Source organism: Camellia sinensis, chromosome 8 (genome assembly GCF_055761805.1).
Source record: "Camellia sinensis isolate YWXY chromosome 8, ASM5576180v1, whole genome shotgun sequence".
Taxonomy (NCBI): domain Eukaryota; kingdom Viridiplantae; phylum Streptophyta; class Magnoliopsida; order Ericales; family Theaceae; genus Camellia; species Camellia sinensis.
The window spans coordinates 7526582-7553956 of NC_138968.1; the positions used below are offsets into that span (position 1 = coordinate 7526582).

Below are 27375 nucleotides of genomic sequence, written 5' to 3' on the forward strand. Positions count from 1 at the left end.
AATAATGACATTAAAATTGTCGCAATGTTTGACTTTAAAAAAAAATAGAAACTAATTTAACAAAAATAAATATAAAAAAAAATATTTTAAAAAATTATCTCTACCCTCTCAAAAGATAAAATTATATAAAAATGATGTGTTTTAAATTTTTTTTCAACAATTTAATTTTTAGTTTATTAGAAAAAAAAATTTAAAAATAGTTTCTAAAAATCAAACCAAACCAAACAAAACTTTATAATCAAGAAAGTTGTAACATGATTCATTAAAAAAAAATGTCATTTTAGATTTCAAATAATATACAAGTTAACCAGCACAAAATAAGTTATATGATGATTTTGGCCTTAAAATGGACCGTGTGTAAATGAAACATCTTTGATTGTCATTGTTTAGAGCAAGATTTAAAATTTAAGATCAAATCCATCACAGTTGAAAAGTTAAAAGATCAAAGTCATACAATCTCAAAACTATTGTGACTGTTTGTGTAATTATGTACACGTTTTTTATGTCAGGGCTTCACATCTTATATAGAAAAATTATTGATTGGTTTAAGAGTGTCACATGGTCATGTCCCGCATTAATCACAATACCATACCTCTCATCTTCCCCAATCACCTAACATAAATTCATGAGTCTCACCTCTTTATAAAATCACAACATTATTAGAACATCACGCGACGGTGTCCCAAGACCAAATAATAACTTCTCTGTTACACGATAGAACCGTCCCTATTAAACCATCTCCAACGTAACACCTATTATTTTATCTAATTTAAATTTGATAAAAAAACGTATTTTTTGCTACTTTGATTGTTTTATCAGATAAGTATTAAATTAAGAATATGATAAATGTTTCACCAGAATAATTGGGACCTTTAAACATTTAACTGTTCATAATTGTTGAAGCTATAGATTATTTTTATTACCGAACGGCTAGCCGGTTGTCTTCGAAATGATTAGTTCCTTACAAAATTTTGTAAAAAAATTTACACTAATTAATCAATCGGCCGAATATCTGTCCAATTAACTGATATTTTTTATAAAAATTTAAAATTCTCTATTAAAACACGTAATACCAAATAGAATTTTTACTCAAATATCTACTCAACTTTAATAAAAAAATACAACATTGAAATGCCCTTGCGTCGCTCTCCATCTCCCTCCCCAAACCCCCAAGGAAAGAGCTTGACATTTTTTTTAGCGAAGAAGTCACTCACTATTACCAATACCAAACCTCTCCCACTAAGTTTCTCTCTTCTTATTAGTATTCCTGATCTTTGCCGCCGCCACTGCCACTGCCACTGCAATTGATTTCTGGTTTACTGCAATTTATTGGTTTCGATGTCGGTTAGTATCTCTATTTGAATTTCTATTAATTTCCCCTACACCACAATTTTATTTTCTTATGTTTTTTGGTGGGGATTGAAAACCCAATCATATGCATATGTATATGTATTCAACGGTTTGAAAGCATTTAATTAATTATAATTTCAGTTTTTGGGGTTTTTGTAAGCAGAGTGATTATCGTGTTGTACATCTACTAGGTTTTATTACTCAGAGTTTCTTATTCTCTATCTCGTAGTAGTAGTAGATCTGTTTTTGATTGGACGTTTTCCACTCGATTATCTCATGGGTACTGTTATGTTATGGTGTCCAACCAACACAAAATGTGTGTAAGTAAAAGGCGTAAACATAAAACATGACAGCAAAAGAAAGACGCAAGTACAAGGTGGAAGTTGCACACTTAAGAAAAGTCCTTATCTCATAGTTTTGTTTTGTTTTGTTTGTGCCTCTTAGCTTTCTTTCATCAACTGCTTTGCGTGTTTCTTATCTTATGTGTTCTTCTTGTATTGTTAGTTACTGTTTCATATTTACAATAAATTACAATGCTTTAAGGAAAGCTTTACTAGTGGTATGCTTAAAGTTAAAACAATTACTTTAAATTACTCCTCCCTCGCTATTATCACTTCTTATTTATGACCTGTCTCTGGAAATTCCATTTTTTGCAGCAAAATAATGTAACTCATCAAATTTGAAATACATAGATTCCTAGTGTATGTTTTAAGTTCATAAAATAAATTACCATCACGTTCTGCATATTAGCATCTCATCATTCTTTGCTTTTGTTTGTCATCGTGGTTCACAGATTAGTGAGCATGTGTTTCGTAACAACTTTCTTGATTGTTTCATTCACACATAAGTTAGTTTTCTTCCTCTTTGTAAACGTGTGTGTGTGTATGTTAACATAACGAAGGTGATTACATGGATTTTGTTAAATTTGTGAAGCTTTAGTGTTGGACATGTGACACTTGGATTAATGTATGTGGGATGTGTCCAACATGCCTAGTTGAGCATGCACCCGACAATATATATATATATATATTTATAGTAGAGTTTGTTATCATTAATTCATAATTATCGAGAATGCTTGTTGCTGGGAGCCTAGTATGTACCTTTTTTTTTATGAAAGGGTATGCTTTTCTGTTGGAGAATTCAATTCAAAGTCATGTTAATAACTTGAGGGTGGAACAAATCTTTATGTTGAGTTCGTGATAATATTTGACATTTGAGTAATGTTCATCCATCTTTTGGTTTCACATGTTGTGTTACATTTGTTTTAGTCATTGAACTTGAATGTAATCATCAGAAAGAAGATGAGGATTATGGTTAGCCTAGAACTTCTGAAACACAATTGCTTTTTGTTTCATATACATGATGTGCTTATTTGTGTTTGCAAGCTGTGTTTTTAAATGTCAATGGATTTTGCAATTATGTATAACAACACTGTTAAAATAATTGATTTTTTCTTTCTTACCCACGGTTTTGGATTGGTTCCCTATCATTGCAGGTAAGGACTGTGAAAATCAGCAATGTCTCCTTAGGGGCGACTGAGCAAGACGTAAAGGAGTTCTTTTCCTTTTCTGGTGAAATTGAATATGTGGAAATGCATAGGTTAGTTCAAGTGAGCATATGGAGTTGAGCAATCTTTCTGTAGCAGTCATGGAATTGCAAATTCTACCCCATCCCCCTGCACCTACCATTCTCCTGCACCTTTCTTTTTTCTTCTGGGCAACCTAGTCAAATGATAGTGAATCCTATGGATATCAGTTTCGTACGGTTTTATTTGATGTTATTTTTATTCTATTATAATTTATATATATTTTTTGCAGTGAGAATGAGCGGTCTCAGACTGCATATGTTACCTTCAGGGATCCTCAAGGTGCAGAGACTGCAGTTCTTCTTTCGGTACATTCTCTTCTCTAGGCATTTGGAATTATTTTATCTGTTCTTGGTTTTTATTTTTAAGTCGTATTAGTTAGAGAACATTTGTTTTTATAAAAGATTGTCCTATTCTAACATTCCTATCATTAATTTTATGTTGTTTTCTATAGGCTATTTTTTATGTACCTAATCTTTAGGTGTGTTTGTACATTAGAGCATTTTGTTAAGACAATTTTTTAATGTTCTTCAAGTTTAAGTACTTGGCACGGGATGTTGTAGTAATAAAGAATATGAATTTCTTTAAGTTAACTAGGCATATATAACTTGAGAGAGCAAAATGAAGGAAAAAGATTCATGTAGCCAAGGGTAGATCTATTAAAGGACAAGTCCCCAATTTGAAACGTTTCATTTTTATGTTGTTTTGTATTGTGTTTATTATATTGGTCCACTAATATGTTGAAATTGCTCCCACTGATCGAATCAAATTCCAAATCCAAATCCACATTGACCTCTTGTTCAATTTCAGATCTAATGCCAAAAACGAATCGGGCCTCACATAGTTGATGTTGATACAGTTACGCTTATGTTTCGCACAGGTTTTCTGTGTATCAAATATCAATGCAGAATTTATTTGGGCCTTACACGTCTATATAAGATATCACCTCTCTCATACCACTTGTCAGATTTTCGGGACCAATATTTCTTCTGCAGTTGAGTCATGTATTTAGATTCTGTAGTTTAGAAATGTATAGAAGAAAGTTTTCATATGTTGATCATCGTTTTCCGGCTGTGCTTTAGTTATTTGTAGATCGAGGCTTCTAGTTGTTGCTTTAGTTGAAAAATGACTTGTTTGTGCCTTGCCCTTTATGTTTATTATACATTTCAAGTTCCTTTCATATATTGTAAAGCCGTTTGGGTGTTTGTCAGGGAGCAACAATAGTTGATCAGTCTGTTGCCATAGCTTTTGCACCGGATTACAAGTTGCCACCAGCTGCTTCAGCAACACCTATTGTATGATCTAGTCCATGTTCTTCAATTTTATATTCTAAATGCTTAGTTTCTTGTATGACCAAATTGTTCAACCCGTATAGGCAGCAGAGAACAAAAATGCTGGTGCTGCTGGGTCTGCTGTCCAAAAGGCAGAAGATGTTGTCAGTGGCATGTTGGCCAAGGGCTTCATTTTGGGCAAAGATGCACTCAACAAAGCGAAGGCCCTTGACGAGAAGCACCAGTTTACTTCCACTGCCACAGCCAAAGTTGTTTCTCTGGACCAGAAGATCGGTCTTACTGATAAGATCAACATGGGCACCACTATTGTGAATGACAAAGTGAAGGAAATGGACCAGAAGTTTCATGTTTCTGAAAAGACCAAGTCTGCTTTTGCAGCTGCCGAACAAACGGTTAGTACTGCTGGATCTGCCATAATGAAGAACCGCTATATTTTGACCGGGGCTTCGTGGGTCACTGGTGCTTTCAATAGGGTCGCCAAGGCTGCCGAAGAAGTGGGGCAAAAAACAAAGGAAAAGATGGCAGAGGAAGAACAGGGAAGACATTTGTCAGAGGGTTATGCTCAGATTCATGACCCAGGATCCCCAAAATCTGGTTCAAGTGAGCAATCTTCCAAGCCCATGCCTGCACAGGGCTTGATCCTTTGATTTGCTAAATCTTGTGTAGATATATGCAAAATCTAGTTTGAATCTTGGGAGTTCTAGTGATTAAATGCCCTTTTAAGCCTGTTGGATACTAGTAAATTATATTGTTGGGGATTGTTTGCATTGATGAAACTTCTTTGTCAAATATTATGCATCTGGATCTATACAGTATGCAACACAGTTCTATCTGTCGTCTTCAACTTTTGGCATCTATGTAGTATGTGCAGCTTCAACTTTTGGCGTCTATACAGTATGTTATGCAACTCGGGCTCGAGCTTGGGCAGATTTTTTTACACTTCGGGCTAAACTTGAACAGATTCTTTGCCCGGCCGGACCTGTTTGAGTTGCAGCCCGACAACTACATACTACTATACTAGTCTGCTGAGGGAAGTTTTTTGGCAGTGGCGGGATATTGTTCCAACATCTTTTAAAGGTCATGCAATCAGGCGAGGCTTGTCCTAAATGTAAGGGGCTCATAATGATTGCGTGGCTCCTAGGAGAATTAGGCAATGCTTCAAAAAGCACCAAATAATTTTTTCTTTATTGGACTCTTATCGTTGATTCATTGATTTATGTGAAACTGTTGCACACTTTAAAGTGGTGCATACCATCTACACTCTAATTTCTAGTTATATTTATTTATTTATAAAAAATGAATATGGATTGTTGGTTGTAGCCATTTTAATTCATAACTAACAACATTTTGTCTCAAAATGAAAACTATTTTGTCATAATCAAAACCACATTTTTATTTTTTATTTCTTATCTTGAAAGAATTAATCAGTGCATCATGGACCCAATATTTGTATCTTGAGCCAGGTTGTCCTTTAGGTTGGGACTTGACTTCTACTAAAGAAAACAAGGAGAAAAATCTTCATCAACATTGAAGAATCTTCTAGCTAAGAATGACTAGAGGATAACATCTACATTGACAACAAGAAAAATATTTTCCAAGTAGTTATGTATTCTCCTTCATAAAAAATAATGGGGTAAATATGTGATGTCCATATTCAAGCCAACTAGGTTTGATTAGGTACCAACATGGCTAAGTTTGAGCTTCATGTCCAAGATGACCAGGATAATTAAGAATAAAAAATGTTGGGACTCCCATGACCCTCAAAATGATATGAACTAATCATGTGTTTTTATTTTTTTTGTTTTTTTTTTTTCTTTTCTTCCTGAACCAATCACAGGTGAGTGGGGGAATTGTGAGGGTTGTGTTTTTTGGAAGCCTATAACATTGTTGATTAAGGATATAGGTCAAATTAAAGGTAAGATATAACACTCATCTAATCTCTTGATTTGTTTAAAATAACCTAAAAAATCTAATCAATCAAATTGATCGAGCATTTTCAAATAGATTTAATATTCTCAAGAAGACAACTCAAGATTCCTCAAATGTTACATTCTAAGTTAGGCCTAGTTTGGCATACTAGGAAAAATTTAAAAAGTCAAAAAGTTATTAAAAATGTTAAAAAGTTATCACTATTCACAAATTAAAAATATATAAAAAATTAATTTACACAATATTTTAATACAAAAAGTAACGAGTTGACAGGTACTGAATATATGTCAAAAAGTAGTCAGTCAAAGAACAAAAAAGAAAATTACATATATATATATATATATGTATATATTCATTAAGTTGGAGGGTAATGTTTGGCTCGTGGGGGCCTACCACGGGTCCCTTTTTAAAAATCCGAACCGTTCAATATGTAGAACTTGTCGAGTACTATGGCCCCGTTTGGTGTAGCTGTTAAAACAACTTATAAATTATAGCATGACAGATTATAGATTATGACTTTAATCAGAAGTTGTTAATCTGTTTGGTGTAGCTGTCGAATTATAGATTTAAGTTGCTGAGTAGTGTTTGTTAAATAAGCTGTGAAATAGCTTTTTCAATTAATTTTTATTTTTTGTTTGTCTACATTTCTCATAAAAAATAATAATAATAATCTATAATCCATTTGAGTCTTTTTCTATTTTTAAAAAAATAAAAAATAAAAAAATTTAAGAGTATAACCATAAATTAACATGTCCACAGCAGAAGCTGAATAGCAGAAGCAAGGGGTGAGCAGCTTCTCAGAATCAGCTTTTTTTAGTTAAAATAAGCTGTTAGAATCAGAAACTGTTTGAAATAAGTTTAACCAAACAGTCCAAAATAACTTTTTCAAAGCTAAAAGCCATAAGTTGGCTCTGAAAAGCTGAAACAAACACCCCCTATATATGCTTATGAAAAATCACGTTGATCGGATATCGCTAACTACATGATCAAATCAGTTTTGTAAAAAAAAAAGGATGGTGTTATAGGTAACGGTTGAAAAAAAACTAATCCGATCAGATAGCTATCGATGTCCGATCAATGTGATTTTTTTTTAAGTATATAGTATTTGACGAGTTCTACACATTGAACGATTTTGATTAGCAAAACGGGACCCGTGGTGGGCCCTCACAGGCCAAACAACACTTCCAATTCAATGCCCGAAAAGCATGGAACCATCTCCTAGCCTATACATATCCCACGCGGTCCCTTAATTCATTCAACCGTACAACCTATTATATCCCAATCTTATCCTATACACTAATCTATTCAATTTTAAAAAGTTAAAAAGTTATCCCAAACAACTATTTTTTTTCTTTAACTTTTTAATCTAAAAAATCAAAAAATACAATTATTTAAGACACTCCAAACAACCCCTTAATCTCAAATAATGACCAAAAAATATGGTTCATCTGAGTATCATAATGGTTCTTGAAAGAGAATCTTTTTAATCATATAAGAGATTTAGCATAAAAAAAAAGAGAAGAAGAGGCCATAAAATAAATAATATTAAGGCTTTATTTGGAATGTGTTAAAATAGTACCTATTATTTTAACAAATTACTTCATTTGAATTATAATCATTTTATTTGAATCATATCATTTTTTTATTATGTCACTTTCAAATTTAATTTATATTTTACATTTTTTACATAAAAACTAAAAAAATATACTAATCTAACACACACGTAAAACGCCTAAAAATCCCAAACATCATCTTCGATTAACGTGGTATCCAAAGATTGTTAACTTGACGTATACAATGATTCGATGGTGACAGAGCTTCGTCGTGTGTTATTATTAACTTATTATTATATTGATGGCTCCCCTTCTTTAATTTCAGGAGTGGAGGTAGACAAATTTAAACTCTAAAAAATTAAGAAATGGATCAAGCATTCAAGAAACCGACCTTAGCTCAGTTGGTAGAGCGGAGGACTGTAGTTGTAAACAGCATATCCTTAGGTCGCTGGTTCGAATCCGGCAGGTCGGATTTTTGTTTTATTTCTTCCCAATTTTTTTTTTTTTCTACTTTAGAATTCTTCATGAAGCGCTGACCTTTAATTTTTTTGTCTTTTATATCAAAGACAACTCCAAGAGTTAATTTTTTTTTTTCTTTTTTTTTTTCAACTTGCTATTTATCACAATTATTAATTTGATATATTTTCCCAAATACCTACAGAAACTATTCTTCTCATTATTCAAAACTTGCAAAGTCCAATTATTATTATGGGTAAATTACACTTTTACCCCTTAAATTATACGCGCTATTTCTATTTGGTCCTTTAACTATTGCTTGTGTTTCTTTAATCCCTAAACTTTAATCATTTGTGTTTGCCATCCAAATCATCAACGGAATAGCGTTGCACGTGCATTCCATGTAATACGAAAGGCTGATACGAAGGTCAAAATAGACATTTCCTCCTCAACCACATGAGCCATACACGTGAGGCGCATTGGGGTAACAAAAATGGGGGGTTTGTGATTTTCAGATCATCGATTCAATCTTCATAACTTCAATTGAGTCTTTAGAATGTCGATTGAGGCTAGGGTTTGTGGTTTTCTTGAAAAATCGAAGGGTTTTGCAACATTATTGGTGTTGATTGAGGCCGGATGGCCATGGTGAAGTATGTACGATGTCAAGATAATTTTATACCGAAATGTAAGTATAATTTTTGTAATTTTTTGTTAAGATTTTTGCATGGTTATGATTTTTTGAGCATTTTCGGTCAATTTTGTATATTTTTGGTTAATTTTTTATTTGTTGAATCTTTCTTGTTTACTGTATTGTTTTGAAGAAGTGAGTTTTGAAGTGTATGTACTGTTTCAAAAAGTGAAGTCTTATTGTACGTGTTTGTCTGATTGTCCCCTGTCTTTTAGTGTGTTTTTTTTTAGTGTTCCTCAATTTTTTGTCTGATTGTCCCTTGTATTTTTTGTCTGATTGTCCCCATGCATTTGCATATGTTTCTCAATTTTTTGACAAGATAACATAGGCCCTAAGATACACAAGGTGTTGGAGAAAAATAAGACAAATGCAGTTGCATACATTCCAGCATTTACAGGAGATAAAAAATTTGAAGTAAGAGGAATGCATGGTGATCAGTTTATAGTGGATCTTAAAAAGGAGACATGTTCTTGCACAAGATGGGAGTTGACAGGAATCCCTTGTGCACATGCAATATCTGTCATTTGGACATCAATGGAATATGTCCATTATTGTTACAAAAAAGATTCATTTTTGAAGGCTTACACACACATGATATGCCCAATGAATGGTGCTAAGATGTGGAAGCAATCAGGAAAAAAACCAATGTTTTCCCTAGAATACCTTAAACAGCCTGGAAGGCCAAGGAAAGCAAGAAGGAGGGAACCAGATGAGGGACCTAAAGGTCAAAAGCCTACAAAGCTAAGGAGATTTAAAAAGAATTTGAGTTGCAGAAAATGTGGACAGAAGGGCCACAACACCAGGACTTGTAAATCAGAGCTTTAACCCTCTGTAAGTAAAGCCCACAACATTTGTTTGTTTTCATTCACTTGGTGATCACTAACTATGATAAATCTTGTGCTTTGCAGCAAGATAATATAACAGCAGGTGAAAGAGATGTTGGAACTTTTGCAAGTCAAGGGCCAATGCCCAGGAGGCCACCACCTGTTGCTGCTGCCAATTTTGCAAATCAAGGGCCAATGCTAAGGAGGCCACTACTTGCTACTGTAATTTTTGCAAGTCAACCTCCAATGCCAAGGAGGCCACCACCTGCTGCTATAACTTTTGCAAGTCAACTTCCAATGCCTATGAGACCAACACCACCTTTTGATGCAACCTCTATCACTCAAGCCTCAAGACAGAAAAGGGTAGCACCAACCAAAGGAGGCATATCCAAGAAGAGAGGGTGAACACAGTAGTAGAAATGTAGGATTGCTTTTGTGTTTGTAATGACAATGAACTTCATGTCAACTATTTAATAATGCAAGATTTTTTTTTTTTTTTTTTTTTTTGGGTATTTGTAATGACAATGAACTTAAAATTTTTATGAATGGAAATGATGACAATGTTTATCTTTAAATAGGGGGAGGGGGGCTGCACTGCTATTCTGTTTGTTTGTTTGTTATTTATTTATTTATTTTTATGTTTTTTGCGTGTTTGTTTTTTGTTGGTAAACACAATCAACCATTATAGAAGATTTGGACACACAATTTTCCATACAAAACCTTCCATTCATTACATATCCAATAAGTTATATAGCAAACCTAGAGTATCTTCTACAGCAATAACACCAAGATGATAAGCCAAGACACAACCAAACAAACCCAGAGTATCTTCTCCTTTCTTTTCATCTCTGATATTTGCTCTTCCATCTTAGTAATCCTTCGTAGGAGTACTGGTATAATTTGCTTTAACCGGCTACACATAGGTACATTAAACCACTGGAAAAATCCACATCTTCCCCTATTGAGCCCATATCCGTTGCAGTATAAGAATCGTCTTCCCGAGTTCAAGTTTGTCCAAGATGTCTTCAGTACAGCAACTCTGTCACATGAGCAATGCATTGCATCTATCTGGTATATTGTTCTTCCTTTTTCTACTCTTCTTCCTCTTTCTCTTCTCTGTCTTCTTGATGCTCAGTTTTTTTTTTTTTTTTTTTTTTTTTTTTTTTTTTCCATACACAGCCATGTATATATATATGGATATATATTAGAGGACTGGTAGGAACATTCCCTTCAATTTTATTTGTGTAAAATGTCTCTTTTGCCCTCCACTAACATTATTTCGTTTATGATTTGGACGGCAAACACAAATTGGACTCGACAAACACAAATTACAAACACAAATTATTAAAGTTTAGGGACTAAAGAAACACAAGCAATAGTTAAGGGACCAAATAAAAAAAGTGCATATAGTTTAAAGGGTAAAAGCGTAATTTACCCTATTATTATTATTATTTTAATGCTTTTTTGGTTGTTTGGACATCAATTGCCTCAACAATAGCACATTCAGAATCTAGCATCTTTGCTCATGCATCTTTGCTTTAAAACGCCATTGCATCATCTCTTCTACTCTCAAAAAAAGAGAAAGAGCCCCTCTACACCTCTATAAGAAATTCGGGGTTCAATTTCTTCCACTGCTTACCGGTCCCTCTCCCTCTCCCTCTCTCTCTCTCATATTCAAACTTGTACATATTTATAATTTCTTTCCATTGTACCCAAAAAAACAAGAAGATATAACTTTTGTGTTGGGTTTCTTAAAAACAAGAAAGAGTCATACCATGACCCCACATCTTGAACATACAAATCAAACAATACTAAGCTGAGCAGCCAAATTGGGATAAGACAATTGGCCCAGCCATATCCCACATATATGTGATGAACTGCAAACAAAGTCACCTTCCAAGCTCTGCCACCTCCTTAGTCTAATTCAAAGCTTACAAGCCTAACCCAGCTCAATAACTCAACCTGATCATATCCCAGATAGAGTACAAAAGTCACAGTTGCATTCATGGTGCAAAAACAACTCAAAAGATGTCACCAGGTTGAGAGACAATGGAGCATCATTACAAAGCAACAAACCAATCACTTGGTTTAATTTGCAAATTAAACGGTGATGTGATTCAGTTTCACTATCACCAATCATATTCAACTCAAAAAGAATAATTCCATCATTGATAATGGGTCTATATAGAAAAAATTTCATCATCATCATCATCACCAACGAGATCCTCTGCCCATTCTCCAATCAAGTGAGTAGATTTTGCAACACTCTCAGCCATAAAACTGAGATCTCAGAACTCTACCATGTAATGTAACGCTCGTACCAGTCAGATAGATACCAACCCTAATGAATCAGTCCCTACAAAAGCTTCAGTCCACCTGTTACATCATCAACCATTTCAGCAGGTCCTGCACATGCATGAGCATGAGAATTAGTCCAATGAACTTTGGGAGACAAAAATAAATAAACTAATTAATAAACGTGACAGGATGCGTGTGCTGAGGAGAAAAAGTTTTTGTTGTGACAAAAACTGTAAGTATGCTATGCAATAAGTTCTCCACATGAAAAATTCCCATCTCAATCACACATGGGTGGGGAGGGAGATGGGGGAACAAGTAGAGATGAACTTACCAATAATGGCCATTACGGTCCTTGAATCTGAAAGAAAAGAAAAGAATGAGTAACATAGTTAGGCAAATGTCAATTGGGATAATATGCAAGAAAGAATTGTAAGTTTTGTTGCAACTTGCAAGTATCGAATGAAAAAGACTTGGCAGACAATGTGAGGGTATCACAGAACATAGTTGACACAAAATTGAGAAAAAAAAATTGTACATTGCTTGAAAGCTAATCCAAAAAGTTCTTTATTAGGCCTGCTTATAAGGGGCCAGAGAGCACACAGTGTTCTACACATTACCATAATTTTACTTTCTGGGTGTCTAACACGGATATTTAATTTATTTTGAAGAGTCCTCATAACATAGAGTGTCAGCTCTACAAGTCTATCCCTATAATACCACATTTGAAAGCATGTGGCATGCCACGCTCTTGTTCCTGCTCCTATTCTCATTCCACATCCCAAAACGATCCACATTACAGGTAACATAGCTTATAACATTCAAGTGGATCCAGATGTGTTTGTTTTTCAAATTTTTTGGATGACTTGATTGGTTAGGGGGTGTTTTCACCTTTCTTGAGGGTTTATTTTTTTGTATTCCTTCGCATAAGCTTGATGCTGCAAATCAATAATATTGCATTTTATTTATCCAAAAAAAAAAAAAAAAAGCAAAGCCTATGTAGAAGGAAAGAGCTTAATTTTCCGAGTGGCTTTAGTCTGGCTGATTCTAGCAGACCAGGAACGGTTTTGTACAGGTTCCAGTTTTTGCCGGTTTTGTCCGGTTTTTAGTGCAAAATGATTTAGGGGTGCGTTCAGACCAGAACAAGGGCCAGTTGATGGTTTAACTGGTTGAACTGGCTGGTCTGGTCCAATTTTTTAAATATTGCCACACTCCACATCAACATACATCAATCAATACAAAGCCTATGTGCCGAAATCCAGCTTTAGCTCTCCACATAATTCATGAAAACTAGCCAACTATGGTTGCTAAAAGCATATTCCAATGAAGGCTCTAAGCAAGTCCCAAAATCCACAAATTTCAATACATTCCAGAAAACCTTGGAACTTATAATCAATGCAAAAAATAGTTATCTACCACATCAAAAAACAACAAAGAAAAGTTACAACGAAGGGAATTAATTTACGACTCACTCGGTGCAATTTGTGTCCTCCCTGCATCAATTGTGACGTGGGTTGGTATGTTCAGTGATTTTGCCTTTTCCTGTCAAAGTAAAGAAGAATTTGCCAAAAGGATGAGAAGATGAGATAAAATAATGCACAGGCAATGAAACTACAATAAAAGTGAAAGGGGAAAGGCTTAACAGTGTAATTAAAGGAAAAGTATTTTTTTGCTCAGCCAAAATTAGTTTATATCCATCACAATGATCTAAATCATACTAACTTGCAGAACTAGCAAATCTTCCTCGCTTTCAATTTTCACAACCACCTTAACCTGCCCACACATCTCCCACCTGCATATGGACATAATCGGATCAGAAAGAATAGGTTGACACAGAACACATGTACATAGTCAGGGCTCAACACAAAATAAGTCCTAAATAAATTTTGAAAAGTACCTGTTTAAAGCTTTTGGTGCACGATGAAGCAGCTTTTTATAGAGACCCAAAGTTGCATGACTAAAAACCAAGGTAAATTTGTCAATAACAGATAAGAAGAACATGCAAAACCAACCACAAGGAGAATGCAAATAAAACAAAATAAACCAGAGTGTGAAAGGTTTTCTGCAATTGCAATAAAATAAAGTGCAAAGCAGAACTGCACAGCAATTAATGAGTCAGATACCAACATCTCATACCCTTAAATTTTTTTTCTTATAAGATTGTAATGTCTTTCTAAATATGACACCAAAAGGGGTGGTACCTTTGTACAAAAAGAGGAGCGGAAAAGTTCCAACACAAAAAGTTGACCTCGGCTAAGAAATCTACAAGAGAATCCTTTACACAAAAAATGAAAAGTATGACAGGCTCATCTTAACTTTTGAATCCCTAAATCAAGAAAGGAAAAAAAAAAAAAAATTGAATCCCTAACTTCTACTATCAAAAGTAGGTATATTCCTCTCCCTCCATAGGCACCACATGAGGCATTATTGAGTCACCATCCAAGCTTTCTTCTTTGTTTTCCACCCACAACCATTTCCCAACACTCCAAAAATAGAAAGTAATAAATCCCATAACTTTTTGCCTACGACAATTGAGAAGTGGATGATTCATCGTCTCTTCCGTCACACACAGCCTCCAGCTCCCATACCAATTTCCAATGCTAGTAAAACTCAGATAATTTGCCAACAAAGCATTTTGGTAAATTGCAAAGTTGAACAAATCTGGGAAGGCTACTGAAATAGGAAAGTCTCTACACCAAATATCATGCCAAAACTGAATCTTGCTGCCATCCCTTCCTCAAATCTTACAAACTTCGCAAATTTTGGTCATCCTTTCCCAATAGCTTTCCACACCCCAACCCCTTATAGTTGACGACTTTCCTTGGAAGTCCATCCACTATAATCCACTCAAGCTTACAATCAATCACCCTTCTCCACAACAGATTCTCCTCAACAGCATACCTCTAGAGAGCCACTCACCCATCAATGCTTGCCTTCTAATACATTATTTTTTAATATCATATTGAAAGGTTTTGTAGCTATTACAAACCACTTCATATGTTATTCTATGCCTTATTCAAGAGACCTTTAACATTACAAGTGGAATGAGCAGGCTCAATGCACATTTAAATAAGGGGCAAAGAAGAATTTGATCTTGCACATTCTAAACGTCTATGTTCAATGACAAGTCTTCAATTTCTCTTGGCCACGATATTTATGCCTTAATTACTTTTTATTTTACTAATATGCCTGAGCTCAAACAAGGGCACACTATGAATATGTTGGTATTTTTTACAACAAAATTCATAATCATCTGCTCAGCAAAACTCCTCTGCAAATAAATGAGTTTATTACCAATCAAATATTTTGTCTCTTATATTGAAAGAGGATGTTAAGATACCCATAGATTGGCTCTTCACTTTTGCTAATGAAGTCGTAAAAGCATCTTAACATACGAACTAGACTATTCTATTCACTATGCCGGCATGAAACCTAACAAACCATATTATTAGGTCATAGTTGAAAATGCTACACTTCAAAATTTACAGAACAATATACCTGCCCGCTAGTTTTTATTTATTTATTAGATGTCCAATCCAAGAGCAAAAGCAAAGCATAATTGATGTTTGAGACTGCAGAACAAGTTGCTACCTGCATTGGGCAGCAATCTTTCCTTTCCCCATCTTTAAGTCATTCCTCACAACCAAAACCTACATTAAATAAGAATAAAGCGAAATTCAAGTCAATTCTCCTGGCCGCCATATATATATTACTAGCAATCTTCACACACAATACGTGCGCAACTCCAAAAAATAAATAAATTATAAGAATAATGGCAAAAAGAAAATGCACATATAGTCTGTGTTGCTCAAGTGGTTAGAGCTCTCATTATTAAATCCATGGTCATGTGTTTGAGACTTGTCCTCCTCGTTGCATAAATTTTACAAAAACTCAAAATATAGGGGTATTTTGGAAAAACCCAAAATATAAGACACATTTGTGTCAACACCACCAGCACCTTCACTTACAAAAACTCCAAATACAGGGGTATTTTGGAAAAACCCAAAAATATAAGACACATTTGAGTCAACACCACCAGCAGCCTTCACTTTATAATAGACTACCGGCCGCACACGCAATGCGTGTGCAATTCAAAAAACTATAATAGTATAAGAATAATGATAAAGAAAAATACACATTATTTGTTGGTCAAGTGGTAAGGACTTGTTTTGCCAAACTCATGATTTTGGTTTCAAGTCTTATCCTCTTCTTTTTTACATAAATATCAACTACAGGAGAATTTTAGGAAAACCTAAAATATGAGACAATAATGTGTCAACACCACCAGCAGCTTTCACTTTATATATTAGAATAAATATGTGTGTCTGTGTGTGTGTGTGTGTGTGTGTGTGGTGTACACACATAGAGATAATGTTAGAGCAAAGAGACGTGAAACCATTTTGAAATCTTCAAGAATGTCAGCCAGCTTTTCAATCTCAAGGGGTTCTTTGGACCGATTCTTCTTGTTTACATCCACAACTGAGGTCTCTTTAGCTACCCTGGTTGAAACAAAATTTCGAGCAAGATGTCGTGCACTCATGAGGTATCCCAGAGCAAAACAGCCTGCCCCTACTAGAAGAGCATTGATCCATGTCATATCCATCATCTCCAAACGCAAACACACCCTACATTGTTATCAAGTCACCGCTAGATCAAGCCACAAATAGAACAAAATTCTTAGAAACACCAATCTAAAACCCACATCAACAGGGCATAATTTAAATCATCATAATTTCATGGGCAAAATCACGGACATGGGACACAGTGATCTCAAAAAAAAAAAAATGGGGACACAAGTAGGACAAAAACAAGGCAACAAAAATTATATTTTTATTTGCTATGCAGATTAAGGGGTTGTTTGGGGTGTCCTAAATAAGTGCATTTTTTGTCTTTTTGGACTAAAAAATTGAGAAAAAAAATATGGATGTTTGGGTTAACTTTTTGACTTTTTATGGAAAAATGTGTATTAAAAAATTGAATAAATTAGTGTGTAGGGAAAAATTAGGATTGAGAGTTGTGCAGCCGTAATTTTTGACTTTTGGTGAATAGTGATAACTTTTTAACTTTTTCGCAAGTTGCCAAACTTGGCCTAATACTACATCCACAAACAATCAAAAATTAACACTACTTCAATATTAAATTTTTTTTTTTTTTAAAAAAAAAAAAAAAAAAAACCTTAAGTTAACTCTTGTCGTTTATGTCTTTTTTATTGATGGTCTATTAATTATTTAAATCTAAAAAAAAAAAAGTAATGAACGTTTAACATCTAACATCCATCAAAAGCACTAAAGAATAGTAGGAAAAAATCTAGTTGGCATGTTAGGAGTGTGTCCACTGAAAACAAATTAATTAAATAAAAGGACATGCCACATGGCATATCCCATACATATCCACACCATGTTCCAATGTTTGACACAACTACGGCATTTGTTTTGAAGTGTCGGTAATTCATAGTTCATGAGTTATACAAATAAGGAAACATCATTTACTAATAAATAACTAACTAAATACAAATTTTTCATAATCTAAGAAGAAAGACAACCGTATCAAGGTTCTTTTAGTACTGTAAAATCAAAGTAAGTGAAGGAGGGAATCCAGTTTGGAAAAACCATAGGCACTTTCATTCCACATCTAGAAATTCAATTGCTTTTTTCATTTCAGATATTACTTTTAACTTTTCCAGCAATATGACTTAGACAACCCTCATGAAAAAATGTCATATTGTAACTCATCTCCATTAATTTTTTCCAGTATTGCGACTGCAAATTTTTTATTCATGATCCTCTACAAAGTGACACTTGTTTAACCCTCATAACTTAGATAGTTAACATGTCTTTTCATAAGTTTGTTCAGCGTCAATTTTTTTATTTTAATGAATTTTACAAAGAAAAGATAATTCACATATCTCGACAGAATAAGAAAATTGAGATTTCTAGATGAAAAATCAATTTAAGCTCGAAAGCTAATTTTAAAGGAAAAAACATCACAAGCACTAGAAAATGGAGAGAACAATTCAACATAAAATGAAAACCAAATATGTGTTCACTAGTTTGATCTAGACCCACTGGCCGAATATTTAGCAGCCAATATATCATCATTTACCATTACATAAGCCAATGATATGCTTTTGTGGCAACTAAACCACCTAGCACATTGTATGACGATCATTCAGAACTTATATATATATATATATATTTACTATTAATTTTAAAAACTAGCATGCCCAAATTTTGTTTGTTTTTATATGAATTATCCATATGCTTCAATGCCCTCTTGCATTGACGATAAAACGTTAGTATTAAAGAAGGGCTAATGAAAGAAGAGGAAAATAATTATAAAAAGAAAAAGAAAAAAGACAAAAAGAGGACTTTCTTGGCAATCAAACGTTGGAACTGTTTCTAGGAATTTATGCAATGTAAAAAGTAACTATGAATACAACAATTAGGGCTTCAGGACTTGTGAGCAATCAGACAAGCAAATTAATTGTAAAAACCCCCGTCTCCAATAGAACAAAGACTAAAGTCAAACGATGGATCAGAACAAATCGTAAAGTGAAATACAAGTAGCGATGTTTTGTTTAAAAAAAAAAAAAAAAGGTTTTGTAGCAAGAACAAGTACCTGCAATCGGATCGGAGGCTATAGAAACAGCATTTGTAGAGTGATCGGCCGTATATCTATATCGAACGCTTCTCAACTCTCAAATGTAGACTAGACTAGAGACAATTCTCTGATTCGATACTGCTATAACTATACTATTCAATAATAATCAAAGCTATATAAGGGTGGGAAGCCCCAGTCTTCAGTTTGCTCCAATCAGACTCTGATTGCCCTTTTCATTGTTATTTTTCCATCGTTTGTTAATTTCACCTCTTTTTCTTCCTTTTTTTTTTTTTTTTTTTTTCTTATTTTTTCTTATTCATTTTTTAAAGGGTAAAAATACCACTTCTTTGAGCTCTTACAGTATGTTTGAGAACCTAGGACAGAAAAGAAAAAAAAAATGATTACGAGAAAAGAAAAGAGAATAATGTTGTGTTTGGTCAAGGGATTTGAGGAGGAATTTAAAAAGAAAAATGAAAAAGATAGTTGAAATGTGAATAAAATATACTTATATTTTACATAATTTCATACACCTTTTTCTTTTTTCTTTTCAAATCATTTTCTAAATCCTTCAACCAAACACAGCGTAAATCATGATTGTGATTTCTCTCCTTTTTATTTGGATAAGTAAAAAATAAAATAAAATAAAATAATTATGATTTTTTTCCGTACTTATTTGGTTAGATTTCATAAGAAAAAAGAAAAGAAAAAAAAAGAAATTAATCTATGTTATATTACCAAAGTATTTTATATTTTGTCAATCATTTTATTTCTTTTATTTTTACAGAGACAAAATTGGTATTATGAAAATATAAAAATCTAGTGGTTTCTTTTCTCTTCCAATCTCTCCACTTTTAGGAAAATTGAAAATAAGGGTTATAAGATAAATGAGTTTCCATCCGTTTCTTTCTGTTTTTCCCTATTTCTCTCAACTTAAGTTATCCAAACAAAGAAAAGAAATACATATCTCTTCATTTCTTTTTTTTTCTCTCTAAAACATTCAATCCAAACATACAAAGTATATGTTATTATTTATTACCTTGGTCCGAAATGAATATGTAGAAATATTTTTTTCAAAAAATATAGTAAAATGAGGTGAAGGAAAAGGAAATTATTTTTTCTCTCGTGTTCACTTGTTAAGAAAATACAAATTATTTTTTACAAAAATTTGTGTTTTTTGTAGGATTAATTTTGAGAAAAAATATATTCTAGTGAAAAAGTAAGAGATGTACGTTCCATTTTGTACTAACATAAAACACAAATGTTAGAGTAATTGGAAGTGATTGTCGAAGGAAATTACGGTTAAGCCTTAATATTGGGCCTCTATAGTCTATACGGTGGTGACTTCAAAATTTTTTGTCAATGATTTCAATTAAAAATTTAAATTCCATAACGAGTGATATTATTAGTATTCTTTTTTAATTAAAAAAAAACACACACAATATTTTGTACTCATATGCAAGTTTTTGCACAAATATCAAACCTACCCCTCAGAAGGAGAAAAAAATGTTCAGATTTAAGAGAAACAATAAAAGAAATTAACAAAAATTTGGCTTTATTGCAATTTTTCCTACCAAATAAAAAGTAGAGTGCTTTTCGGGAGTATGAACAAGCCAACTTTTCGTAAATTCTATATCATATTTATTTTCAATAAATCAACAAAAAAAATTAAAATTCTTAAGTCAAACAATAGAAATGAGAAATGCTATTTCTCATCGAATTTATTTTGCCTCACCTTTTGTAGATCCTATATCATATTTATTTTCAATAAATTAACAAAATAATTTTAAATTCTTAAGTCAAACAAAAGAAAATGAGAAATGCCATTTCTCATGGGATTTATTTCGCCTCTTATGTATATAATAAAATAAAAATTATGTATATGTGTAAGACTTATTATATTTAACAATTAGTGAAAACTACATAGAATGTGAAGAGTTTCAGTGATAAAATGTTATAGTGATATACAACTATGCAACAAAATTTAATATATTACTATTTTTTAAACAAAAAAGCTTCCTAACATATAGTTGGGATGTTCCGCTCAAGCTATGTTGTAATTTTGGCCTGACTTCATACTGTAATATCTTTTCTAGTATTATTAAAAAAAATCTTTGCTGATAAAAAAAAAATATAAATAACCAACCACAAAAAATATAAATAGAATAATTTGAGTGAAATTATTATTTTTATGGTGACTTTTTTTTTTTTTTTTTGGTTATGTAATATGGTGACTTTAGCGTATGATGTATATGGTTTTTTTTTTGGGTTGGTATTTTGATTAGTTCTATATTTTTAAACTTATTAAAATGGAAAAATAAGTAAATAATTAAAAAGTAATAGTTTTTGTGATATATTTAAAGTAGTGGAGTTCAGATAATGAGGTTGAAAGCTATGGGTTCATAGCTGTCATTTTTTTTTAGCATTGTTGTTTAAGATAGAAAATTAGATTTAGGTCAAGTTTGGCATATATAAAATAATTCATCTTTTTATCTTTTTATCTTTTTTTTCATCATATCACCTTTCTACTTTTCTGCACATCTTTCGTAAAAAAATAAAAAGTGCACTTATTTAGGTCATCCCAAACAACCCCTTAATTTTTAAACCTAATAATATAGTAATCAATTATGATATTAAAGGTAACAATCTCTCTCTCATATCTTCCATAATTATCAACTAATAATATTATTTATACATCATTAAATTTATAAAATGAATTTAAAAAGTAAATATATATATATATATATATATTAGATTGATGGGTTCAAAGCTGATGATATAGTAATGATGGTAGGACAGGTTGGTCAGATCCACGCTCTTCAAGCCTAATGTCCGAATGACCAAACCCACTAGAGAACCTACACAAGAGTTCAACGGGGAACGGGGAGTCCCCGAGCGAACCTTCCGACGAACAAGTTAGAGAGAGAGAGTGGAGTATGTAGATAGATTAGAGATAGAAAAGCTTAACCTTCTTCTTGTCTTCAACGTTTGCTTATATCCTTTGGTAATCATTTCGTTGTCCTGTCTAACCTGTCACCTTGGCCAAAAGTCTATGTTGTAGCTTACCTTGCTCATGGTGAGGGCGTGCTGTCCCAACGGAGAGGTGTTGTCGTAATAAATGCAGTGAGGGGCTGCATTAATGGCGATGTGCAATGGCAATAACTTTGCAGATCTTTGTCTGCTAATGTGGCTTGCCCTTTACTTGCCATGTGTCTAAATATCATTGGTCCTTCATGCCCTGTTGACTTCCAGATGGTGCTGGGCCTTATCAGTTGGGTTATGTATTGGGCCCTAAGTAGTGGGCTTGAGTTGTTCATGGTGGGCTGTAGCTTTTATGGGCCTACCCATGTCAGTAGTCCCCCATTCCCGAGTGCAGCTTTAGTCCAACGAAGGGAATAATGAAGAAAATGAGGGTGGTTAGAGATCTGCAGGAGGGGGGCCGACCAATAGAAGTGATCGAGCGTAGGGGCTGATCAGGAGGAGAGCCGACCGCGGGGGGTCGCTGAGTGAAGGGACCGACCACGAGGAGGGCCGACGGCGAATGGTAGCCGAATGGAGGGATCGACCATGAGGGGGGCCGACCGCGAAGGGTAGCCGAATGGGGTGACTGACCGTGAGGGGGGCTGACTACGAAGGGTAGCTGAGTGGAGTGGCCGACCATAAGGAGGACCGACCGCGAAGGATAATCAAGTGGAGTGGCCGACCATGAGGAGGGCCGACCGCGAGGGGTAACCGAGTGGAGGGACCGACCATGAGGTGGGCCAACTGCGAAGGGGGAAGTGGCAGGAGTGGGGCTCGAGAGGCGACAGGTCACGTGGTGACTTGAAGTGGAAAAGACAGGGTAGGGCTAGGGTGCAGTGAATCGTAGTCATACATGTGGCATCATCTCGTGGTGGGGGAGGTTAGGCGTTGGGCCAGAGGTGAAACGATAGGTCATAATGGGTGTTGAAAAGACAGTTTTGGCGGATGGTTGAAAATTTTTCAAACTAGCGGTAATTAATTATGACCCCTGGAGTACAGGCAAGCCTTGGGCTTTTGGGATTATACGTTTTACCTACCTTTTTTCAAAAAATCAAAACATTCCAAGTGTAGACTCCTTCGTTGCAAGTGATACACCCTTGCGACATTTTTTGAACTTTCTTGCGCCTACATCCGAAGCCATTTGCAGACACACGACAAAAATGGCCTAAGAAGAAGCTAGAACTACCAAGGTTGATCCACTAGGAGACGATGATGGGGTGGAGTTGGCAGAACAGTACAAGATGGAGAGGCAAATGGAGAGAGTAGGGGGGTCGGCGGGACCGCCGCGTTCGTTGACATTGATGGCGGCTCCGAAGCCAATCAACCAGGCTGAGCCAGATCACTGGCATACGAAGGCTGACAAGTCAACCGTTACGGCGGAGGAGTTGGAGGGTATACGAAAAAAATACCAGGTGCCTGACAAAATAGAGTTGATGTTACCGATAGCAACAGAGAGGCCATCCGACGCTCGGCATGGGGAGTTTGTCTTGTACGAAGAGGCGTTGCAGGAAGGGTTGAGGTTGCCGCTTCCCCAGGTGGTAGTGGATGTCCTCCACCGACTGGAAGTGGAGCCAGGCCAATTGATGCCCAACGCATGGAAGATTGTACTGGCCTGTGCGAGTGCGTGGCCGAAGGCGAACGAGGGAGCGACCATGACGGTGGACGAGTTTTTTGCCTGCTATAAGGCCTCGGGCCAGCAAGAAACTTGGGTCACTTTGCAGGCGGTGACAGGAAGGGGTTTGGTGGCGAGGTTACCGTCATCAATTAAAGGATGGAGGCCGCGGTGGTTCTATGTATCTGCGAACAGCAGAGTTGGAGTACGTACGGTGTGGAGGGTACCCACCAAGTCTATGGAGCCAAAGCTGGGGGCTGCAGCGGAGGAGATGGTGAAAAAGGTGAAGGCATAGAGGGAGAAGAAGGGCGTCAGATGGGATGACCTCGTTCAGCCGTCAGCTTTGTTCGTCGCAGGATTGGGCCCTCAACCGACCGGTGGGGATCTGGCACCGGCAGAGCTTGAGGCGAAAAGGAAAGCGCAAGAGGCGAAGGACCGAACTATTTTTGCCAGGGCCCAAAAATTCAAGGAGGTACAGTTAGGCCCACCACCAAAACCGGTCGCGAGGGAGAGAATCCAACGGCGCCCCAAGCCACTGGGGGAAAAAGACTTGGGCAGTTTTGAGCCACGACCGCCCCCCGTGGATCTGGTGAAGGAAAGGGCAAACAGGGAGGCAGAGGCTTTGAAGAAGAAGAAGAAGAAGAAAATGAGGGTTCGCCTTAAGGGGGCTTCAAGTGAGCCTGGGTTGAAGAGGGTGAGGGTTGGGGAGAAGGTTACCTCCATGGTGGAGGAGTCTACCGCAACAAGGGAGAAAGGAGTGGAAGTGACCCCAGAAAGTGTAGTTGTCCCAGACATGGAAGGGGACAAAGGCCAAGGAGGCCAGTTGGAAGAAGAGCACCTAAGTGCCATGCCTAAAGTGCCAGTGAAGAGTGGGTCACTTGGTCCTAAGAAAGTGATGGAGCAGCAGCCAAAGGGGGGCCCTGCGCCCCACGGAGAAGGGGCCAGGCTGATGACTACTATCTACCACGCTCGTGCAGTGGCTGGGCGGCTGGAGGGAGAAGAAGGCCCAGCTAGGGCGGCTACAGATCGCCTTGTGGGGATTGTGGACGACACAGCGGTGCGCTTGGTGGCCAGGCTTAATGAGGCTGAGCTGCTGAGGGGGTTGTGCACCGCCCAAATGGAGGTAACCACCTTAGCAGGAGCTCTGCCGAGAAAGGCGGCGGTGGCTGGAAAGACCAAGTTAGAGGAGGCGAAGGCCCAACTTGCAAGTTTAAGGAGTGAAACTGCGGGGTGGAGGAGGACCGCACGGAGCATTTGTTCAAGGGGGTTAGAAGAGGCTGACAAGGCCAAGAAGATGGAGGTCCTGACGATCGTGCAGCGCAATGTTGCCGCGCGAGCCCATGCTGAGCTGGTCGCGGTCAAATTAGAGCTAGAAGACGAACGCCGCAAGGTAGTGTCGCTCGAGTTCCAGCTGGCTGGCGAGCAAAAGAAGCTGGGGGATGCTCAAAATGCCCGCACGGTCACCACCGAGCGGTTTGAAGAGGCTATGACCAGCAATGAAGAGTTGCGTGCCCAGCAGATCAAAGAAAAAGAGGAAGCAGACTTGAAGATTGCTGGGCTGTAGAAGGAGCTGGAAGACGAGCGCGCCAAGGCCATAGAGGAGAATGCGAGATTGGAGAGGGAGTTAAAGGAGGAAAAAACCAAGGCCGCCTCTGAAAGGGCGGCATACCCCGATCTGTATGTCACAACAGTGGAGCAATTCAAGGGGTCTGCTGAATTTCAAATGGCGGTCGATGCCGCGGTTGCCAGCAACTTGGCAAGGGAGGTGTCTGGGGGGCAGTACTGAAGTAGAAGTTATTGAGAGCTTCCAGCGGTCGGACTTCTACAAATACGAAATGGCTGAGTTCTGGGACAGTGGCTGGAAGATGTTTAAGCGGAAGGTAGAAGAACTGTTCCCAGACTTAGACCTGAGTGGTGTACGGATTGATGAAGATGATGTGGCCCAGACCCCCCTAGATGAGGGCGTTGAAGAAGAAGACCTCGTTTCAAGTGAGGAAGAGTGATTGGTGTGAGTTATACAAGTTTTTGGTTTTTTTTTTTTTTTTTTGGATTGCTGTAAAGGACGGATGTACAAATTTGTGAATAAATAAAATTTGAGTTGTGTTTTCATTCCATTGTTTTTGCTTGCGCATCTGAAATGAATGAGAATGGCGACTTGTATAAGGTTTATGTATAAATTATTGTGAAGTGTAAAATGTAAAGTGAAGTTTAACTTGTAAGAAAAATTCAATGCAGAGTGAGTGTGAGAAGAAACTCAATGCAGAGTGAATTTTAACTTGTAAAAAAAATTCAATGCAGAGTGAATATTAACTTGTAAGAAAAATTCAATACAGAGTGAGTGTGAGAAAAACTCAATGCTCTCAATGCAGAGTGAATATTAACTTGTAAGAAAAATTCAATGCAGAGTGAATGTGAGGAGAAACTCAATGTAGAGTGAATTTTAACTTGTAAGAAAAATTCAATGCAGAGTGAGTGTGAGAAAATATAGCCACTGTGCTTATGATCGTGAAGTCGCAATGGTGGCTTCGGCCTGGCTAGGGCTTTAAGTGACTCGGTCTGGCCGAGCTCTTCATGTTCAGTCTAGCTGAGGCGTTTTGTGCTCAGTCTGGCTGAGACTTTAGGTGACTCGGGCCGGCCGAGCTCTTCATACTCAGTCTGGCTGAGGTTTCTCGTGCTCAGTTTAGCTGAGGCTTTAGGTGACTCGGTCTGGCCGAGCTCTTCATGCTCAGTCTGGCTGAGACTGCAATCAAAGCGTTATTGGAATACCACAGATAATTAAGATATAAGCTTGCTGTTATACAAAGTGTAGCTCGTGGGGTCACAAATTTACACTATATGAGGAGAAAATGAGAACATAGATTGTCAAAAAAGAACATACAACATTTTGGACGATACAAAAATATAAATTTTATTAAAAATAGCGCTTCAAATGTTCAGCGTTCCAAGGGTGGGGGAGGTCTCGACCTTCCATGTCCTGAAGTCGGTAAGTGTCCGGTCGTGGTCTGGCTTTCACAACGTAAGGTCCTTCCCATTTGGCTGCCAGTTTGCCTTCAATCGAATTTTTGGTGGCAAGAGTTACTTTTCGCAAAACAAGGTCCACCACGACGAACTCCCTCAGTCTGACTCTGCGGTTGTAATGTGTTCTCATTTTCTGTTGGTATGAGGCCTGTCTGACTGCAGTTGTTTCTCGGAGCTCTTCAATCAGGTCTAGGTCTGCCTGATGCAGCTCTTCAGTTAGTTTTGGATTCAGATGTAGAACCCTTGGGGTAGGAAGACCGATCTCCACTGGGATGACTGCCTCTGCGTCGTATGTTAAGCGAAAGGGGTCTCCTCCGTGGGAGTCCGAGCTGTAGTGCGGTAAGCCCAAAGTACATTCGGCAACTCCTCAGCCCAGGGTCCCTTGGCAGCTTCCAGCTTAATTTTGATAATCTTGAGAAGAGAACGATTGGTGACCTCAACTTGGCCATTGGCTTGGGGATGGTCTGGGGAGGAGAAACATGGCTGGATTTGGAGCTTTGCACAGAATTTCCTGAATTTGGCATTGTCAAACTATTTGCCATTGTCGGAGATGATGGCTTGAGGGATGCCAAATCTGTAGACGATTGACTATCAGATGAATCTGGTTATGTTCCGCTCGGTAATGGTGGCAAGGGGTTCTACTTCGACCAATTTGGTGAAGTAATCGATGGCGACAATGGCAAATTTGGTTTGGCCTCGTCCAGTGGGCAGTGGGCCAACCAGGTTGATCCCTCATTTGGCGAAGGGGTAGGGACTGCAGTGGGTAATCAATTATGTGGGAGAGGCGTGGGGGATGTTGGCAAAACTTTGGCACTACGTTGGCACTTGTCACATTTGAGCACAAAATATGTCGCGTCTTGATTGAGAGTGGGCCAGAAATAACCAGTGCGAAGTATTTTGTGGGCTAGGGACTTACCGCCCGAATGATTGCCACATATACCCTCATGGACCTCTCTCATGACGTAGGTCGCTTGAGCAGGATTGAGGCATCTCAGGTATGGGCGTGAGAAGTCCCTTTTGTACAAGAGTCCGCTAACAAGAGTGTAATTAGCCGACCGGGCTCTGATTTTGGCGGCTTGCTGTTTGTCGCCTGGAAGTGCCCCTGTTGTTAGATACAGAAAGATGTCTGCGGCCCAAGGGATGGGTTCATTTTGG

At 36.8% G+C, this 27375-nt stretch overlaps 2 protein-coding genes and 1 non-coding gene across 3 annotated transcripts; 2 read left to right on the plus strand and 1 right to left on the minus strand.

The window, feature by feature from the left end:
• The first annotated feature begins 938 nt into the window (after nucleotides 1-938).
• LOC114320394 (binding partner of ACD11 1) lies at nucleotides 939-5071 on the plus strand. The gene is made up of 5 exons (XM_028267537.2): nucleotides 939-1344; nucleotides 2846-2949; nucleotides 3168-3243; nucleotides 4147-4230; nucleotides 4311-5071. Exons 1-5 carry the CDS (start codon nucleotides 1339-1341, stop codon nucleotides 4872-4874), a joined length of 834 nt encoding a protein of 277 aa, XP_028123338.1. The 5' UTR covers nucleotides 939-1338; the 3' UTR covers nucleotides 4875-5071.
• Nucleotides 5072-8095: 3024 nt separating this feature from the next.
• On the plus strand, nucleotides 8096-8181 carry TRNAY-GUA (transfer RNA tyrosine (anticodon GUA)). Its single transcript is given in 2 exon segments — nucleotides 8096-8132; nucleotides 8146-8181. It is a non-coding gene; the product is annotated as a tRNA-Tyr (tRNA).
• Nucleotides 8182-11657: 3476 nt separating this feature from the next.
• On the minus strand, nucleotides 11658-18925 carry LOC114320259 (uncharacterized). Its single transcript, XM_028267424.2, has 8 exons — nucleotides 18591-18925; nucleotides 16369-16597; nucleotides 15564-15622; nucleotides 13870-13929; nucleotides 13695-13764; nucleotides 13445-13514; nucleotides 12307-12333; nucleotides 11658-12083 (listed from the first exon to the last, which is right to left on the minus strand). Exons 2-8 carry the CDS (start codon nucleotides 16576-16578, stop codon nucleotides 12034-12036), a joined length of 546 nt encoding a protein of 181 aa, XP_028123225.1. The 5' UTR covers nucleotides 16579-16597; nucleotides 18591-18925; the 3' UTR covers nucleotides 11658-12033.
• Nucleotides 18926-27375: the final 8450 nt, after the last annotated feature.

Excerpts from the sequence above, each read along its gene's own strand:
- LOC114320394 (XM_028267537.2), top strand. Across the intron at positions 3,244-4,146 it reads AGACTGCAGTTCTTCTTTCG|GGAGCAACAATAGTTGATCA; the intron begins GTACATTCTCTT and ends GGTGTTTGTCAG. Across the intron at positions 4,231-4,310 it reads CTGCTTCAGCAACACCTATT|GCAGCAGAGAACAAAAATGC; the intron begins GTATGATCTAGT and ends CAACCCGTATAG.
- LOC114320259 (XM_028267424.2), bottom strand. The coding sequence starts at position 16,578 with ATGATGGATATGACATGGATCAATGCTCTTCTAGTAGGGGCAGGCTGT. Across the intron at positions 15,623-16,368 it reads TTCTTGAAGATTTCAAAATG|GTTTTGGTTGTGAGGAATGA; the intron begins GTTTCACGTCTC and ends TATTTAATGTAG. Across the intron at positions 13,515-13,694 it reads AAGATTTGCTAGTTCTGCAA|GAAAAGGCAAAATCACTGAA; the intron begins GTTAGTATGATT and ends TTACTTTGACAG.